Source organism: Heptranchias perlo, chromosome 1, assembly GCF_035084215.1.
Source record: "Heptranchias perlo isolate sHepPer1 chromosome 1, sHepPer1.hap1, whole genome shotgun sequence".
NCBI classification, from domain to species: domain Eukaryota; kingdom Metazoa; phylum Chordata; class Chondrichthyes; order Hexanchiformes; family Hexanchidae; genus Heptranchias; species Heptranchias perlo.
In genome coordinates this window covers 54360814-54381210 of record NC_090325.1, presented here as the reverse complement: position 1 = coordinate 54381210, position 20397 = coordinate 54360814, and the positions used below count along the sequence as shown (strand labels likewise).

Below are 20397 nucleotides of genomic sequence, written 5' to 3'. Positions count from 1 at the left end.
GCCTCAGGGCAAACTAATGCTGCAGCGGGGATCTGAAGCAGGTGATAGACCTCTTATTTGCATATGCAAACGGCCTAACGCCTGCTTCAGGTGTGGATAAAGGATGTTTCTTGTTTGTCCTTACCCAATATGGTGGACGGCGGAAGTGTGCATGTGCTTCCTGGCCACTGTTTTGGGGTCTTAAGAGGCCCTGTAGCGGCTGATAGCATTACTCTCACATTAATACACATCCTTAATTTATTTAACCACTTATAAACCAAAAAACACACCTCTAAAAAACATTCCCTTTCCCCAATCTTTTCCACACCTCCTTGTGACCAAAGTTCTCTTCCCTTTCTGCCTCTTTTTCTTTTTACAATCATCCTAATGTATTCCCTATTAGAACGTTTTTGGCACTAGATGCCATGTACCTACACATAATGTAATTAAAGTAATGCAATTGCACATTCTACCTTGCCAACTATACCAATCATTTCTTGTACCTGCATTTCCAGTTGAGCTGTTCCCAGTACTCCACTGCACAAATACTGCAGTCTAGGTTATCTGGACCCATATAATTATGCAAAGCATTTCTTTTTGGCAGTAGCAGTAACCATGATATTAACCTCTCTTCTTATTGAGCTGGACTTCTAATGGCAGGATTTCTGTGATTATCTGATGGGGAATTGGATCTAATTCAATATTTGTTAGTTTCTCGATTTTTGCTTAATACCCATTCCCATAAGGACCGAACAATCCTACAATACAGACACATTACATTCTCCCACCAGCACATCATCAACACAATGAATGCAACACAAGGCCTGCCATGTGCAGCTGCTTGAGTATTAAGTGTCTCTGATGCAGTAACTTTATCTGTATGAGCCTCAATCTTGTGTTCACGCACGTTGAGTATCACAGCCATTTCCATTCTCCCTTGTATCTTTGCTGATCTTTTCCCCATGTTTTGCCCATTTACCCACTGTGAGTTCAGAAGCACAATGTTACTGTGATCTAGTTCCACCTGAAACCTGTTCCCTTGTGCTGACATAATCCTGATTTTACCTGCAAATATTAGTAAAGTTGAACCGCTGACAAGCATGTTCCTGTTTAATTTTCTAAAATTCGCAAATATCCTCTTCCTTCTCCTTCAGATCAAATCACTCCAAATTCTTATATACAAAGAAATGCCCAATTAACTCAAAGAGGGAGGTGTTTTCTAATCCTGATAAGATTTCTCCCAGTCACCCCACAATCCCCTTTGCCTCCTTCTGAGGGTGTTGCAACATTGCGTTTGCTATTTTCTTTTTAGTGAACCCTGCATATTGAATGATTAGGATCTACGGTGCAAAAAGGTTCTGTTCCATCTGCATCTATAATTTTCTATTAATTCTCTTGTCACTCATTCTAGCACATACTGACACACTTTTGGTCTGGTTATGACAATCCTACCTTCCTTTCTTTCAGCACATTTCCAATTCTGAATATTATTAAGCAGAATTAAAATGTATAAAACCATTAATTTTAGTTATGATAGAATCTGTCTTTTATTTGGTTTAGGAAAGTCGCTGATGTCTTCACTGTCATCTCATCATTTTTTTCCAAATAACTATATCAGATCTGTGACTTCACAACAAGACCAGGTCATCAGTGTATCAACAATAACAACAACTTGTATTTATAAATTGCCTTTAATGTAGTAAAATGCCCCAGGGCGCTTCAAAGGAGAGTAATCAGAAAAAAAAATTCACACCGAGCCAAAGAAGGAAACATTAAAACAGGTGACCAAAAGTTTGGTTAAAGTTGTAGGTTTTAAGGAGTGTCATTAGGAAGAGAGGTGGAGAGGCGGAAAGGTTTAGGGAGGGAATTCCAGAGCTTAGGGCCTAGACAGCTGAAGGTACGGCCACCAATGGGACAAAGGAAGTTGGGGATGTTCAAGAGACCAGAACCGGAAGAACACCAAGTCCTCGGAGGATTATAGGGCTGGAGGAGGTTACAGAGATAGGATGGGGCAAGGCCATGGAGTGATTTAAACAAATTACCATGGTGGCTAGTTCTGACGGCGGATTAGCCTGTCTTTTCACTTTACAGATGCTGATTGACCTGTATATTTCCAGCATTTACTGTTTTTGTTACAGTGGTGGTTAATAGTTCGAGTGTGCTACACTCAAAATGAAGTCTTGAACAAACTTAAAACAAAAACAGAAAATGACTATCCTAAACCTGAAATGTCGACAGACTGACTAATTTCTATTGTGGCACAGTGCTGGCTGATTTGCTGAGTATTTTCAGCATTTTCTATTTTGTTTTCAGATTTCCAGCATCTGCGGTATTTTACTTTTTGTTTATCTGGAACAAATGTAGTTACGACTTATCTGTTACTTGCACTGAGAGGTTCAATCGTCCAATACCTTTCTCTATATTACACTCAAAATTACAGAGTAACAGCATCAGAGACCTTCCATAGGATATCAAAAATAGTACCATGCAATATTTTATTACCTAGCTAATTCTAACCTTCATTTGAGCTTAATTTTTAAATGACACAGATGAAAACAAGTAAGTTATTTTGCTTCATTAGCATTTACAGTGAAACATTTGTTAAAGAAAAATGTTTTCTGTAAGTATGAGTATTGTCTGTAAAACAAATACTGATCTTTATTTACCAAGATCAGGTCGTTTCATTTTCTTAGAAATGAACTGTCCATAGCTTGACTGCATAGCACTGGATCTTTGAACATAGTTGATTTAGTTAACAATGTAGTTTTAAGTTTTACTCTATTGGTTAGTATCTGCCACTATTACTGACAGAAAACTCTGCTGGCGAACAACTAAATCACAATCTCCTACCAAATTTAAAGATGCTGATATCTGCAAACATTGGGCACAGGATTTATTCTTTGCCACAAGTGGCAGAGAGGAGAGGCCAGAAACATAAAGCATGAGATTATAAAGGCCATAATAAATATACTACCTTTCATCTCAATCACTCTTAAATATACTGTTTCTCACAGAAGATTCTGCATTTAAAGTAGGTATTCCCGATTGCAAAAACAGAAAATGCTGGACTTCCAACATCTGTTGTATTTTGCTCTTTGCTATTCCTGATCGCAGCCTATATGAACATTTCTTATTGTATGTTTCCATTTTTCATACAATAGCTGCTCTTTTCCCTTTCATCTCCCACACCAGAGTTCAACTTCCCACACCGGCTTTTTTATTTGTTTGCCTGTATGAAATCTCAAGTAGTATTTTTAATTTGCAAATTGCTAACATAATTTTGATAGCTTTTTCCCTGTGGCTGTAAAACTTTGAAGATTCAGCTATGTAATTAAGAATGCAAATACAGGAAATTACTCAAAATCCTTGTAGATTATTTCAAGGATTAATTAATATCTCATCAACAACAACATGCATTTATAAAGCACCTTTAATCTAGGAAAATGTCCCAAAGCGCTTCACAGAGGCATAAAGAAAACAAATGGTGAGCTAAAGGAGAAGAGATTAGGAGGAGTGACCAAAATCTTGGCCAAAGATGTGAATTTTAAATGAGGAGAGGGGAAGGGGTTGAGAGAGGGAATTACAGAACATGGGGCCTAGATGGGTGAAGGTGTGGCTACCAATGGTGGGGCAAAGGAAGGAGACTGCACAAGGCTGAAGTTAGAGGAACTGAGTGTTTAGGGGAGGGTTGTGGGGCCAGAGGAGATTAGAAAGATAGGAAGGGGTGAGCCCATGTAAAGACTTAAACACAAACATGAGAATTTTAAGCTTGAGGCTTTAGGAGACTGGGAGCCAATGTAGGATGGGTGTGATGGACGAGAGGGTCTTAGTACGGAATAAGATATGGGCAGCAGAGTTTGGGATGAGCTGAAGTTTATGAAAGATAGGAAACCACCCAATAGAGCATTGGAATATTCAAATTTGAAGGTGACAAAGGCACAGACATAGGCATAGGTGATACAGGCAACACCAAGGTTGTGAACTGTCTGGTTCAACCTTAGACAGTGGCTGGAAAGGGTATGCATTCAGTGGCAAGGGTACAGAATTTGTGGTGGGGGCTGACGGTCTTCGCAAACTTTAACTGGTGAAAGTTATGGTTTGTTCAACACTGGTGTCAGAAAAGCACTCTGACAATACATAGGCAGTGGAGGAGTCGACAGATATGGTGGAGTGATAGAACTGGGTGTCATCGGCATACATGTGGAAGCTGACCCCATATCTGTGGATGATGTCGCCAAGGGGCAGCATGTAGATGATGAAGAGTAGACGGATCTTTTGGAGACAGTTCAAGGGTAGGAAGAGAAGCCATTGCTGGAAATTATTTGGCTTTGATTGGTTAGTTGAGAGTTGCTTAGCGAGCAGTCCCACAAACTGGACAGTTGAGGAGAGGCGTTGGAAGAAAAAAACATGGTTGACCACGTCCAAGGGTGCAGAAAGGTCAAGGGGGATGGGGGTGGTGAATGCACCACAGTCACAGAGAATGACTTTGGGTAGGGCCTTTTTAGTTCTGTAGGAAAGGTGGAAACCTGATTGGAGAAATTCAAACAGAGTTGTGGGAGAAATGGGCACAGATTTGAAGGGGAGAATATATTCAAGGCCCTTAGAGAGGAAAGAGAGATTGGAGATGGGGCTGTAGTTAGCAACAACAAAGGGATCAGGAATGAGGTTTTTTTGAACAGTGGTTTTGAAAGAGAGGGGAACAGTGCCCGAGGAGAGCGAACCATTTACAATGTCAGCTAGCATGGGGGCCAGGAATGGACAAAGATTTAGGGGTAGATCTTGAAGTCAATGGAAATAAAAACCAGGAGAGACAAAATGGGCTGCCAACTTGCTATCACCCATTTTATACTATCGCACAAAGTCAAGATCCAACCCTTAGTGTTAGGGTGGGGATGGAATTGTGAGGAGGTTAGGCTTAGTGGGCAAGGAGAAGGGGGTGAAACAGCAGAGGCAACTGAAAGGATGGCCTCTGTCTTGGAAATGAAGACATGAGCTTCCCATACTTGCTTTTAGAGGTGTGGGTAGAGGGGACAGGCAAGAGGGATTTAAAGAGATGGGTTGATAGTAGAGATGAATCCTCAAGTTATCTTTGTCAGGATAAGCAATGGCGAACATTTAGAGAAATAATTCATAATTCTCAACGAATATACATTCCCTTGAGGAATAAAAACTCTATGGAAAATGTAATCCAACCGTGGCTAACAAGAGAAGTTAAAGATGGTAATAGACTAAAAGAGGAAGCTTACAATGTTGCCAAAAAGAGTAGTAAGCCTGAGGGTTGGAAAGATTTTGGAAATCAGCAAAGGATGACCAAGAAATTGATAAAGAAGGAGAAAATAGAATATGAGAGTAAACTAGCAAGAAATATAAAAATAGATTGTAAGAGCTTCTATGTGTATGTAAAAAGGAATAGATTAACAAAAGTAAAAGTGGGTCCCTTACAAGCAGAGACAGGAGAAATTATAATGGGCAATAAGGAAATGGCAGAGACGTTAAACAAGTATTTTGTATCTGTCTTCACAGTAGAAGTTACAAAAAACATACCGGAAATAATGGGGAACCAAGAGTCTAATGAGAGTGAGGAATTTAAAGTAATTAAGATTAGTAAAGAAAAAGAACTGGAGAAATGAATGGGACTAAAAGCCAACAAATCCCATGGACCTGATGGCCTATATCCTAAGGTTAAAAGAGGTGGCTGTAGAGATAATGGATGCACTGGTTTTGATCTTCCAGAATTCGCTAGATTTTAGAATGGTCCCCGTGGATTGGAAGGTAGCAAATGTAACCCCACTATTCAAGAAAGGAGGGAGCGAGAAAACAGGGAACAAGAGGCTAGTTAGCCTGACATCAGTAGTAGGGAAAATACTAGAATCTATTATTAAGGATGTAGTAACAGGGCACTTAGAAAATCATAATATGATTAGGCAGAGTCAACACGGTTTTATGAAAGGGAAATCGTGTTTGACAAATGTATTAAAGTTTTTTGAGGGTGTAACTAGCAGGGTAGATAAAGGGGGAACCAGTGGATGTAGTATATTTAGAATTTCAAAAAGCATTCGATAAGGTGCTACACAAGAGGTTGTTACACAAGATTAGGGCTTGTGGGATTGGGGTTAATATATTGGATGGATAGAGTTTTGGTTAATGGACAGAAAGCAGAGAGTAAGAGTAAATGGGTCATTTTCGGGTTGGCAGGTCGTAACTAGTGTGGGTGCTGCAAGGATCAGTACTTGGGCCTCAGCTGTTTAAAATATATATCAATGACTTAGAACAGGGGGCCGAGTGTAATGTATCCAAGTTTGCTGATGATACAAAGCTAGGTGGAAAAGTAAGCTGTGAGGGGGACAGAAAGAGGCTGCAAAGGGATATGGACAGGCTAAGTGAGTGGGCGAGAAGGTGGCAGATGGAGTATAAGGTGGGGAAATGTGAAATCATCCACTTTGGTAGGAAGGATAGAAAAGCAGAATATTTTTTAAAAGATGAGAGACCAAAAAATGTTGGTATTCAGATGGATTTGGTTGTCCTTGTACACAAATCACAGAAAGTTAACATGCAGGTACAGTAAGCAATTAGAAAGGCAAATGGTATGTTAGCCTTTATTGCGAGGGTTTCGAATATTAGAGTAAGGAGGTCTTGCTGCGATTATATAGGGCTCTGGTGAGACCACACCTGGAGTACTGCGTACAGTTTTGGTCTCTTTACATAAGGAAGGATATAATTGCCTTAGAGGGGGTGCATCAAAGTTTCACCAGATTGATTTCTGGGATGAGAGTGTTATCCTATGAGGAGAGATTGAGTAGAATGGGCCTATATTCTCTGGTGTTTAGAAGAGTTTAGAAGAATGAGAGGTGATCTCATTGAAATGTATAAAATTCAGAGAGGGCTTGACAGGGTAGATGCTGAGAGGCTGTTTCCCTGGCTGGAGAGTCTAGAATTAAGGATCATGGTCTCCAGATTATGGGCCGGCCATTTAGGACCGAGATGAGGAAAAATTTCTTCACGCAGAGGGTTGTGAATCTTTGGAATCCTCTATCCCAGAGTCTGAGATCGATAGATTTTTGGACACTAAGGGACCCAAGGGTTATGGGGATAGGGTGGGAAAGTGGAGTTGAGGTTGAAGGTCAGCCATGATCTGATTGAATGGCGGAGCAAGATCGAGGGGCAGTATGACCTACTCCTGCTCCTATTTCTTATGATTTTATGTTCTTATGTAGGATAATCCTAGAGCAGTGGGTCATTCTGCTTGTTGACAGCGAGGCCCAATGGAGCCTGATGTGGTCAAACCAGCTCTGAGAATGAATAACTAAACCAGCTGTTCACTAGCAAGGTGCACGTTAACACCCATTGTACTGGAGTAGTGAAGATGGGATCATAAAAGGGGAAATGACTATAATGGGAAACAATGAAAATTTTGATGGGCACAAATATTGCCAGAAAAGGGATGGAATTTGTTGTAGTGTGTTCAACTGTGATATTGTTTGCTTGACCTTTATAGTAATATGGGGATATTTTCCGGTTGCCATCACTGGTGGTGTTGGAATGGACCTGTGCTAGTTAGTTGGAAAATTGAACCGAGATTGTTCTTGGCAGGATTTTCATCTATTCTGCACCATGTGCAAACTTTTGCTCTAGCCTTAGTGCAGGGCCAAAGGAGATTGCACCAAAAATGGGCAGGAGCTTATTTTAATATTAAGATATATTTTAAAAAAGCATGCAACTTAGCACGTGCAATTTTCATTGATTCTTGTCAGGAATGCTCTGTGTGCTGAGATAACCTTTAGAAAACTGAAATTAAGAACAAGCACATTTTTGGCTGACGGGAAGTCAACATAAATATCTGAAAGTAGAATTGTTTTATTTGTTTTGTGGTCAAGTTGTTTTTGGAGCTGTTAGTGGCCTCTTAATATTATCCATATAGTTGTCATGGCACAATGCTCCTCAGACTTACCTTGGCAGACATCCTGAGGCTATTAACCTTCTCATTTTCTCCACATCCTCTGAATGTCTAGATTGCTCTGACTTTGGTAGCTACCACCCACCTAGCAAACTGGATATTTCCTCTGCTGGGAAGGTGCTCTGGGATGCCAGACAGGACAACCATCCTTTGCTGTACTTGTTCCTCAAGAACCGACAAACATGTCTCAGGAAATGGACATGATAGGTGACTTCCTCCAGTTATTTTACCTTTTGTGCAACAGAAACAGAAGCAGCCCCTTCAAATAAGAGCTGCAGTCTTTAAGAGCAGCAGCTGACCCCAATTCCCCCTCTCCCCCTACTGACAGCAAGCTCCTGCTGGTAACGCCAATTTGGGCTGGAGATTTGCCAATAATAGTTAACGAGGCCGACTTCGGAAAATCCTGTGAGACCATCCCGGTGTGATTTCAGCAGGTGCTACTTTCACTCCTCCGAGGTTCCACTGCTTTAACGCCAGGACTAGAAAAACTGCATTATGATACACAAAGGGCTGATTGAGATGTTAACATCCATTTAACTTCTAGATGTATTAGATGCTCCTCGGTTCTGTAGTTTATCAGGATGCTTTTTTGGAATGCAATGAAAAGAACATTTTAAAATGTTCATCAAGAATCATTGCCCTTAATCTACAAAGCTGCTTATTTTCTTTCCATTTATAATGATCGGGAGCAGAAAAATTTCCCTGGTTGCTATGCAATCATGACAGCAAGATTTCATATGTGAGCTATTTCTAGTGAAATTATAAACATGTTCTAAAGCCTTGCTGATTCATTATTATTCCCTAGATGTTTCATTATTGCTTCCTTCAGGTTGCACGATTTTATGGATGTTGACTACTGATGGGGACCCCATTCTATGGCCGTAAATGTCAGGAAATTACAGACACAATGCCCATGGGAAGCTCACCCACGATTGTTGGCAATGTGCAGCCAGCAGGTAAACTCCATGTCAGAAAATATGTCCTCTAGTGTTTTACATACTATGGATGTCGGGCTTACTAGCCCTGGGTTATCTTTATACTTCTTTTCATGAATTGCATTATGTTCGCCCTCTTCCAATACTTGATCACAACTTCTGTTTACAATGACTTGTCAATGATTCTACCAAGATGTGACCAATTTCACTAGCTACTTCCTCAAATACACGTGAGATTGGGTGCCTTGTCCACCTTTAATGCCCTCAACCTGTCTGTCAGTTCTTTGTTCATTATTTCCATCATTATTAATATTTCATCGTATTGCCTTTGAAGTTCTATTTCTGTACTGGGAAGGCAGCTCACGATTTCCTTTGTGAATAAGGACAGAAAGAATAAATGTTGGAAATCTCCCATCCCTTCAATGTCATGTCATCCATGGAATCCATCAGGGCTCCTTCTGTATTTATGACTGCTTGTTTGCTTCAAATATATATTTATAAAAGGTTTTCATGTTATATTTATATTCCTAAAGCTGAATCTTGTTTTTCATTTTAGCTTTCCTGACCAGTTTTTAAAAATTATTTGTTCTTGCGGCGTGAGAGACACTGGCAAGGTTACATTTATTGCCCATCCCTTGTTGCCTTGAGAAGGTGGTGGTGGGCCTTCTCCTTGAATCACTGCAGTCCTTGTGGTGATAGTACTTCCACAATGTTGTTAGGTAGGGAATTCCATGATTCTGGCCCAGCAGCAATGAAGGAACAGTGATATATGTCCAAGTTAGAATGGTGTGATTTGGAGTTGATGGTGCACTCATGACATTGCTGCTCTTGTCCTTCTCAGTGGTAGAGGTTGCGGTGCGGGGGTTGCTGTTGAAACAACCTTCATGAGTTGGTGCAGTGCATCATGTCCAGCATACATACTGCAGCCACAGCATGCTGATGGTGGAGAGGGTGGATATTGAATCGAGTAGCAGGGGCCGCTGATCAACCAAACTGCTCTGTCATAACAACTGTTCAATCTTTACTTCTTCCAGTTCTGACAAAAGTTCATCGACCTGAAACATTAACTCTATTTCTTTCTCCACAGATGCTGCCTGACCTGCTAAGTATTTGCTGCGTTTTCTGTTTTTATTTTAGATTTCCAGCATCTGCAGTATTTTGCTTTTGACTGTTATGAATGGTGTTGCATTTCTTTAATGTTGTTTCAGCTACACTCACCCAAGCAAGTAGTGACTATTCCATCCTGACTTAAGTCTTGCAGATGGTGGAGAAGAGTTGAGGAATCAGGAGGTGAGCCATTCATTACAGGGTACCCCACCTCTGCCCTATTCTTGTAGCCATGGTCTCGATATGACTAGTCCATTTCAACTTCTAGTCAGTGGTGGCCCTCCTAAGGTACTGATAGCAGGGGCCTCAGTGATGATGGAATGCTTGAAGGTCAAGGGGAGGTGGCTGGGCTTTCTCTTCTTTGAGATGATCATTACTGGCACTTATATGATGCAAATTCCATCTGTCACTTGTCTGTACAGGTTTTGATGTTGTCCAGGTCGTGCTGTAGGCTGGAATGGGCTGATTCATCAATGGAGGATTTGTGAATGGGACTGAAAACTGTGGAATCATCAGCGAACAGCCCCACTCTTCACCTCATGATAGAGGGAACGTTATTGATGAAGCTGCTGAGGATTGTAGAGTCAAGTACAAGTTTCTTAACGCCCTTCACTTTATTCTTATATTCATCTTTACAACTTGTTCTCGGTTTTACCCATAGTTCATTTTTTGTCCTTATCTCTCACATTACTTTCCTTAATGCCCACATAAGTTTTCTTCCTCTGCTACACTCGTTTCCTGATAGTATATAGTTACTTTGTATTCTCAGTAATGTATTCCTGGGAGTATTTTATTATTCCTCTGTATCCTGTCTACTAACAATGTGTTCCAATCCAGCCTTCTTAGTTCCCCCCTTGTCCCCTCAAAACTCACCTTTCTGAAGTAGAGAATTTATTATGCTTCTCCCCTTCTCTATCATAAGCCTGGCTTTAAACTCAGCCATACAGTGATTTATTTTTCTGAGGTGTTTTTCAGCTATAAACTCCTCTACTCACATACACTTTCTAACTAATTGGAGTGGCCTAAATTAGCTCCGCTCCCTGTTTTGCCCCAAGTGTCATTCCCTGCTCTGACCCCCTGTGTTCCAGGACTGTAACACTGCTGTGGGTGGGAATTCTTGTTTGATTGGAAATCCTGATCTCACAAAACTATGGTGAGATTTTCCAACCACAACAGCATTCCATCCCAGAGCAAGAGGAGGAAGGAGCTTGAACCAGGACTGAGAATGGAAGGGAAGAGGAGAGTGTGAATGGGAACTCAGGAAAGGCATGAGGCAAAAGATGCCAGCATGAACGGAGGGAAAGGCAGGGAGGGGTGAAAGGTGCCAGTATAAACTGAGCAGGGGGAAGATTGAAGAGCGTCAATGTGAACTGAGGGTGTTATGGAAGGGTGCTAGTCTGAACAGGGGGGGGGGGGGGGGTGGATGGGGGAGGAGAGTGCTGGTGTGAACCGAAGGAGGAGAAGAAGAAGAATGCCAACATGAATCTGAGAGGTTAGAGGGAGAGAGTATCTCTGAAATATGAAAGGATGGTTAGAGAGTACCTGTGAATTAGGGGAGATAGTTAAAGGGAGTGGAGGGCCTGAATGAAAGGGGGGAGGGAAATTCACTCATAAAGAAGGGGAAAGAGTGAGGTAGCCATTGGGGAAATTATGTTCTGGTTGAATTGGAATAAATCCATTTATTACTTATTTTTCCAAGTTTTTAAATATTAAAATATGTCAATTATTAAGTAAAATTGTATTTAAAATGAATCAGAATGCATCATTTTTAATGTAAAAATTCAATTTTTTGCAGGGGAGCATACCTCTGCCCACCCCAAGGTATGCATGCACCAGTGGAAGTGGAAAGGGGTACCATTTGGCAGAAGTGTGTACAATTTTAATTTCTCTGCCTACACTCCTGCAGATCCAGTATCACCTCTCCTTAACCATTTCAATCATGATGTGGAGTTGCCAGTGATGGACTGGGGTGGACAAATGTAAGGAATCTTCTCCGTGACTGGCCTGTTTGAATAACAACACCTTTTGATTGGTGTGATGCTGTCCCAACATAGTATAAGATATGCGATTTGAGAACCTTTTCACTCATTCATCTGACGAAGGGGATAATCTCTGAAAGCTTGTGATTTTAAAATAAATTTGTTGGACTATAACCTGGTGTTGTAAGATTCCTTACATTTCAATCATGTAATAGCCCAGTATCATGTTTAGAAATGCCGTGTCAGCTTCGTTCTTACCCTTCCTGGCACCCGGGGGCCAATATAATAAAGGAACTCTGGATTGCGGTTACAAAAAAATGGTTGTCCCCTACAAATATCATCTGTCTGATTTTGCAGATAGTCTCACTTTCACAGGTAAACCCCTCTATCCACGGGACTACGGATTGAAAGCCAAATCCAGCCAACATTTACAACCAACTCCCTCATAACTTTCGCACGTCTGAAAAAAGGTGGTGACACTCATCTCGAGGTCTATCTTTTTGTACCTGTAAGCAATCTTACAACACCAGGTTATAGTCCAACAGTTTTATTTATTTTCAAATAAAACTGTTGGACTATAACCTGGTGTTGTAAGATTGCTTACATTTGTCCACTCCAGTCCATCTCCACATCATTTTTGTACCTGATTTGCATTCACAGGGCCCTTCGTGTTATCTAGTTCAAATATAAGCCACTGCCCCAGTAGGCTATATTATTGATTCTTGTGTTTGCAGCACATCGCAGGTACTATCAGGAGCCCTATAGCAGCTGGTTGCTGGGAAACCCGCGCTGCCAAGCACACGCACTCACACACTGTAGGTCCAGTGTCTGCCACCGCTATGTAGTCTGTAGCTAGCAGATCTCATCAGCACTTTGCACTTCTTTTGTCTGTCCCCCCCCCCCCCCCCCGTTTTGGTGACTGCATCACGATGGACGCTGAAAACGACTCGATCAGCAGCAGCAGCAGCTGTCCTTCGGGCGGATCGAGAGAATATAAAGTTGTGATGCTTGGCGCTGGTGGAGTTGGGAAAAGCGGTAGGTTTGAAACTGGCCGATTTGTGCAACTTCTATGTCAGTAAATCCACGTAGAAAGCACGCGGGCGGGCCGGGTTCACTTACTGTTCGCTGGCAATGCCTCTGTCAGGGTCGCAATGATCAATAACGAAGCTTGCAGACGGTAATAGCGGTATTAAAGTCCTGTAAATAAAGGGATTTGCAGTGCGGTGGAACAGTCAGAGAAGCTAATTCAAGTAACCGGCGTGTGTTGTATTGTACAATCCATCCACCTCTTACACAGCGGTGACATTTCAGCTGTGTACTTAGCTCAGAATGATTGTTTGCCATTGCCATGGAAATTGAATACTGGAGCACAGAAACTTGACAGTTCTCTGATGTTTAGAATACGAGGAACTAGTCTGTTCATATTTGTAGAGTTTCTGGTAACCTTGACAAAGACTAAGAAGTACTGTATGTGCTGAAAGAGAAACAACTACAATAGATTTACTCCTGTCCAACCAGTGCATTTTTAGCTGTTGTAAGTTTAATTAGGATATTTGTATTTATGGAGAATTGTAAGTCTATATTAAAACCGAAGCAGAAAACGTCACAGTAGCATTACACCAGTGATGATAGCGAATGATAACGTACAATGTTTTAGAAAATCTACAGACTAAGTTAGAAACAAATGTCCCAATTTTAGCCCGTTCAGTGACATCAGGACATAACTGGTATATAGCCAGTGGGTGTTGTTGAGAGGGGTTCGTGATCCATTGGAATTGGAGTGCTCCAGAGTATATCAAATGCAGTGAGAGCTGCATAGTGGCCTATATTCCTTCTGACAAAGAAAGGATACATTCCTGAAGGACCTCTTTTTATATATAAATTTGGCATTACACTTTCTGCTATGATTTACATTGAACACTATTTCTTATTTCAGAAGTGGTTTGATTAGTTCCCATCAACACATGCTTTATATACTCTCTACTCCTGTATGTATCCTACACAACCTGTCCAAAGATGCCTACCACAATCACCCCAGATAGATGCTATACATGTATGTCCCTTTCACCTATCCACTTAATAACTTCCCACACCTGTACAACTTACCAATGCCTTACTCTTAATGCATTTATTGATGTTTGAATGCATCCCTCACATCTTTCCTTGTTTTTACCTCACGTACAACATTTATATGCTGTCTTGTTCTGAACGTACACTTTTCACCATATGACACCTTGGCCCTGTACAAATTCTGCCATCCAAAAACATTTAGACTAGATATTAGCCTCAAAATTTCAACAAAAATGTATTATTAAAAGTGTAATTTGAATCATGCTGCACAATGACAGTTGGGATCGGAGTGCCTTTAACCTATTGAGCTATTGAGCCAAGGTTGTCAACAATTTCCTCCTCCTCTTTGGACAGAGAGGATCCTGTCCTCCCAGCCAGTGATTGGTTGGTCCAGTTTTCTTCGGATACCTACAATTAATAGCTTCTGTATGGCTGTCTTTGCTGTTAGCCACTCTCCACCCAGCTCCTATATAGGCCTTGATGCTGTCAGTCAACTGGGTCTCTCCCCCCTCCTGATCGTGGCCTTTCTCTCCCCCCACCCCTCCCGATTGCCGGGAACCGTCCCCAGCTGCAGCCTCCTGCCACTGGCTTCCTGTCCAGGTCGCTGGCCAAGCTGTCCATTTGGCTGGTTGCCGGGCGGGAAACGAAACTAAAAAATATTAATGAGATCCTGCTGTTAAGTTCGCCAGGACCTCCACATTATTGGCCTTGCCGGGTTCTTCGGCCATTTTCGGCTTCCCCCGCATCCCTTCTGTAAATATCAGGGCCTAGGTCTCTGACGTAGTGCTTGAACCCATAATCTTCCACATCAGAAGTAAGAGTACTACCACTGAGCCAAGGCTAATAATTGCCTCCTATGAAGGCAGAAAAACCCAAGTTTCTCCAGATTTTTCTTATAATCCGTCCTCTGCTATTTACAGTTCTTCTCTCCTCTGCCTCCACAATTTTAATGTTTCCCTTTGGTCTTGGGCACAGTATCCAATTTTACATTCTGTCAATTTTTCATCTGTCAGTGTTTTGCCCACCTATATATTTCATCTAACTTATTTTGTAGGGCTCCCAACATCAGTCACTAGGCCTCTGGATTCAGCACTCCTCTAATAAATAGCCATTACTTCCCACCTTTCAGACATTTTCTTGTTCATTCCAAGGTTTTACCTTGAATACACATTGGCCCAAATTTTGCTGTCAAAATAATGGTGAGGCCAATGGCACGCACCGTAATTTATACTCAAATAGTGCAGCAACCTCAGGCGATGGGCAGATGCGCAGTTAAACTAAAATATCCAAAAGTTGACGGTGCGCCCTCAGAGGCCGGCAGGTCCCCTGAGGAATTGCCCTCTCCCGTCACTGTGGTCTGTGGGGTGCCAGTCTCGGCATTTCCGACGAACAGGCACTCAAGGGTGCGGCTGATCTCCAGGGCATCCTCCTCCGCGTCTGTGAGGACCAATATTTGTGGTGGGCCCCCTCCAGTCCTTACCCTCTCGTGTGCATTTTGCTCAGTCTTCTCCTAAAAGGGGAGAAAGTACAGACGTGTGAGTGAATGATGGTGAAGTGGCCAACCAATGAATGCATTGCTTTGGGTGAGGCTGACCGTGAAAGAGATGCATCAGAGGGTGAGGATGAGACAGAGACATCACATTGGATCAGGATTGGGATGAGTGGTAGTGGTGGGATCACAAATGGGGAGGTGAGGAAGTGCTCAGGAAGCGACGGTAAGTCGAAGATGAGCCTTAAGTGGGTCATAGAGTCATAGAGTTATACAGCACGGATAGAGGCCCTTCGGCCCATCGTGTCCGCGCCGGCCATCAGCCCTGTCTACTCTAATCCCATATTCCAGCATTTGGTCCGTAGCCTTGTATGCTATGGCATTTCAAGTGCTCATCCAAATGCTTCTTGAATGTTGTGAGGGTTCCTGCCTCCACAACCCTTTCAGGCAGTGAGTTCCAGACTCCAACCACCCTCTGGGTGAAAAAGTTCTTTCTCAAATCCCCTCTAAACCTCCCGCCTTTTACCTTGAATCTATGTCCCCTTGTTATAGAACCCTCAACGAAGGGAAAAAGCTCCTTAGTATCCATCCTATCTATGCCCCTCATAATTTTGTACACCTCAATCATGTCCCCCCTCAGCCTCCTCTGCTCCAAGGAAAACAAACCCAATCTTCCCAGTCTCTCTCTGGGAAGAGGGTGTGAGGAGTGATGTGATGGAGTAATCTTGGCAGCGCAGAATGAGTTGGGGGGGGTGCTGGTGTTGATATGTCCCATGGAATGTAGGAGATTCAATAAGTGTACTCACTTTTGCTGACCTAGTTAGGTCATTGAAACACTTCCTACACTGGACCCAGGTGCAGGATATGTTGCTGCTGCTGGTGACTTCCTCTGCCACCTCAAGCCAGGCCTTCTTCGTGGCAGAGGCAGGGCATTTTCTCCTGTTGGCTGGGTAAAATAGTTCCCTCCTCCTCCTCACCTTTAGCAGCTGAAGTGAGGCATCACTGAATCTTGGAGCAGCCTTGCCCCTGTGCTGCTCTATTGGGTCTTCTTGCTCTTTGCTCCAGCAAAATCCATTGGCTAAATGGGCCTTTAAATTCAGACGCTCCAGCTGACAGCCTGTCATGCAGGTGCGCAATCTGCCCACTGCACAGCTTTCGGACGGCAAACCCAGAAACAAGATTAACGGCCACCAATCGTGTGGGGAAAGGTAAGTTTTTATTATTCGCGTTTGTCACGCACCATTGACCTCCGCACACCCCCCCCACCCCCCCACCCGCTGCCATCCCGCCACCCTTTCAATATTGAGCCCCCTGTTTCCCTCGCTGCAACATTATCAGCTCGCACTTTCAGCAATTACCCATGCAAAAAAATTAAAAACCTAAACCTGAAAGGGCAAGTCTAACTAACGGCAGACGCTGTTAGATGCTCTGCGACAGCAAATTATTGCCCATTGCTTTAAGATCAAGTAACAGCTTTTTTTGCAGAACTTGGTCAGAGGGCTTTAGAAATCAAGTTATACCATGTTATTGCACCTTCCACAGTCCATTTGGGATGTCACTTCCTGAAAAAAGTTAGACAGGATCTTCCCCTTCTGAATCCACATTGGCAACTGTTTACTAAGTTTTATTATACAGGTAGTCAAGTTTGCTTCTGACAATCAATGTTTATAACCAGAATTGCTTCATCTATTACTGATGTGAGACTAATGGGTGTGTGGTTGCCTGTTTCAGGAACATAGAAATAGGAGTAGGCCATTCAGCCCTTCAAACTGTTCCATCATTCAATTATGATGTGGAGATGCCGGTGATGGACTGGGGTTGACAATTGTAAACAATTTTACAACACCAAGTTATAGTCCAGCAATTTTATTTGAAATTCACAAGCTTTCGGAGGCTTCCTCCTTCCTCTTTCCACAGCATTCACCTGAGAAAGGAGGAAGCCTCCGAAAGCTTGTGAATTTCAAATAAAATTGCTGGACTATAACTTGGTGTTGTAAAATTGTTTACAATCATTCAATTAGATCATGGCTGATATGTATCTTAACTCCATCCCTCCACCTTGATTTTTAAAAATTATTAGTTCATGGAATGTGGGCGTCACTGGCAAGGCCAGCATTTATTGCCCATCCATAATTGCCCTTGAGAAGGTGGTGGTGAGCCGCCTTCTTGAACCGCTGCAGACCGTATGGTGAAGGTTCTCCCACAATGCTGTTAGGTAGGGAGTTCCAGGATTTTGACCCAGCGACAATGAAGGAACAGCGATATATTTCCAAGTCGGGATGGTGTGTGACTTGGAGGGGAATGTGCAGGTGGTGTTGTTCCCATGTGCCTGCTGCCCTTGTCCTTCTAGGTGGTAGAGGTCGCGGGTTTGGGAGGTGCTGTCGAAGAAGCCTTGGCAAGCTGCTGCAGTGCATCCTGTAGATGGTACACACTGCAGCCACAGTGCACCAGTGGTGAAGGGAGTGAATGTTTATGAATTACGAACATAGGGACGTACGAATTAAGAGCAAGAGTTGGCCATTCGGCCCCTCGAGCCTGCTCTGCCATTTGATAAGATCATGGCTGATCTGACTGCGACCTCAACCCTAATTTCCCATCTACCTACTATAACCTTTGACTCCCTTGTTAATCAGGAATCTATCTAACTCAGCCTTAAAAAAAAATTCAATGACCCTGCCTCTCTGGGGAAGGGAGTTCCACAGACTCACGACCCTCTGAGAGAAAAAATTTCTCCTCATCTCCGTCTTAAATGGGAGACCCCTTATTTTTTAACTGTAGCCTCTAGTTCTAGTCTCTCCCACAAGGGGAAATATCCCCTCAGTATCTACCCCTTCTAGTCCCCTCAGGATCTTATATGTTTCAATAAGATCACCTCTCATTCTTCTAAACTCCAGTGTGTACATGCCCAACTTGTCCAACCTTTCTTCATAAGATAACCCCCTCATCCCAGGAATCAGTCGAGTGAACTTTCTTTGAACCGCCTCCAAAGCAATTATATCGTTTCTTAAATAAGGAGACCAAAACTGCACACAGTATTCTAGATGTGGTCTCACCAATGCCCTGTACGACTGTGGCAAAACATCTCTACTTTTATATTCCATTCCCCTTGCAATAAATGACAACATTCCATTTGCCTTCCTAATCACTTGCTGGTCCTGCATACTAACCTTTTGTGATTCATGTACTGGGACACCCAGATCCATCTGTACCTCAGAGTTCTGCAATCTCTCTCCATTTAAATAATATCCTGCTTTTAGGGTGGTGGATGAGGTGCCAATCAAGCGGGCTGCTTTGTCCTGGATGGTGTCGAGCTTCTTGAGTGTTGTTGGAGCTTCACTCATCTAAGCAAGTGGAGAATATTCCATCACACTCCTGACTTGTGCCTTGTAGATGGTGGAGAGGTTTTGGGGAGTCGGGAGGTGAGACACTCACTGCAGAATACCCAGCCTCTGACCTGCTCTTGTAGCCACAGTATTTATGTGGCTGGTCCAGTTAAGTTTCTGGTCAGTGGTGACCCTCAGGATGTTGCTGGTGGGGGATTCGCTGATGGTAATGCCGTTGAATGTCAAGGGGAGGTGGTTAGACACTCTCTTGTTGGAGATGGTCATTGTCTGGCACTTGTCTGGCGTGAATGTTACTTGCCACTTATCAGCCCAAGCCTGGATATTGTCCAGGTCTTGCTGCATGCGGGCACAGACTGCTTGATTATCTGAGGTGTTGCGAATGGAACTGAACACTGTAATCATCAGCGAACAACCCTATTTCCAGATTTCCGCTCCCCTTTATGTGAGGAAGTATTTTCTCACACAACCCTTCAATGGCCTAGCTCTAATTTTAAGGTTGTGGACTCTTCCACAAGAGGAAATAATTTCTCACTATCTACTCTATCAAATCCTTTAATTATCTTAAACACTTCAATTAGATCACCCCTTAATCTTCTATTTTCAAAGGAATACAAGCTTCGTCAATGGAACCTATCCTCATAATTTAAACTTTTCAGCCTCTATCATTCTGGTGAATTTACGGGTCACTCCCTCCAAGGTCAATATATCCTTCCTGAGGTGCGATACCCAGAACTGAATGCAGTTCTCCAGATGGGGTTGAACCAGAGCTGTGTGCAGCTGTAACATAACTTCCACCCCTTCGTATTCCAGTTCTCTTGAGCTTAAAGCCAAAATTCCATTAGCCTTTTAAATTATTTTTTTGTACCTGTCTGCTAGTTTTTAGTGATTTTTGTACTTGGATTCCTAAACCTCTCTGCTCCTCCACAGTTCCTAGCTTCTCGCCATTTAAAAAATACTCTGATCTATCCTTCTTAGGTCCAAAGTTGGTGACTTCACACTTTCTTACATTGAACTCTATCTGCTGCAGTTTTGCCCACTCACTTAATCTATCAATGTCCCTTTGCAACTTTCTGCTCCCATTTACACTACTTACTGTGCCGCCTAACTTAGTGTCACCAGCAAACTTAGATATATGGCTCAATATTCCTTCTTTTGCCATAATTTTTGAAAATGAGTTTCAAATTTAGTAATAACTCCCCATTATTCATTGAATCCCTCATAATGACTGTCAACACTTCACAAATGTAATTTTTTGTCTCTCATAGTATAGTAGGATAAAACCCAACCATCTTTCTGGAGTAGGATAAATAACATCATTTGTTTTGAACTCTTTTAGTGTGTCTAGGATCTCCATCTCATATAAGTCAAAGTAGCTATTACGTTTTGGATCATCACTGATTATGGAGGGCATGTTGCTCATCTCTTCCCAAGGAAATATATGTAGCAAGTTATTATTTAGTATATTAACTATGTTATGTTCATCTTCCATTTCAGCTCCATTTACTTCCTTTACAGTTTTCACCTCATCTTTGACTGCTCT

The 20397-nt window shown here is 42.4% G+C and overlaps 1 protein-coding gene across 1 annotated transcript in view; it reads left to right on the top strand.

Moving 5' to 3' along the window:
* Window positions 1-12883: 12883 nt before the first annotated feature.
* Window positions 12884-20397, top strand: part of LOC137328216 (GTP-binding protein Rit2-like) — a 276684-nt gene continuing 269170 nt past the window's right edge. Inside the window, exon 1 of the mRNA XM_067994324.1 lies at window positions 12884-12989. Coding sequence (XP_067850425.1) covers window positions 12884-12989 — 106 coding nt within the window. The remainder of the gene's footprint in view (window positions 12990-20397) is intronic.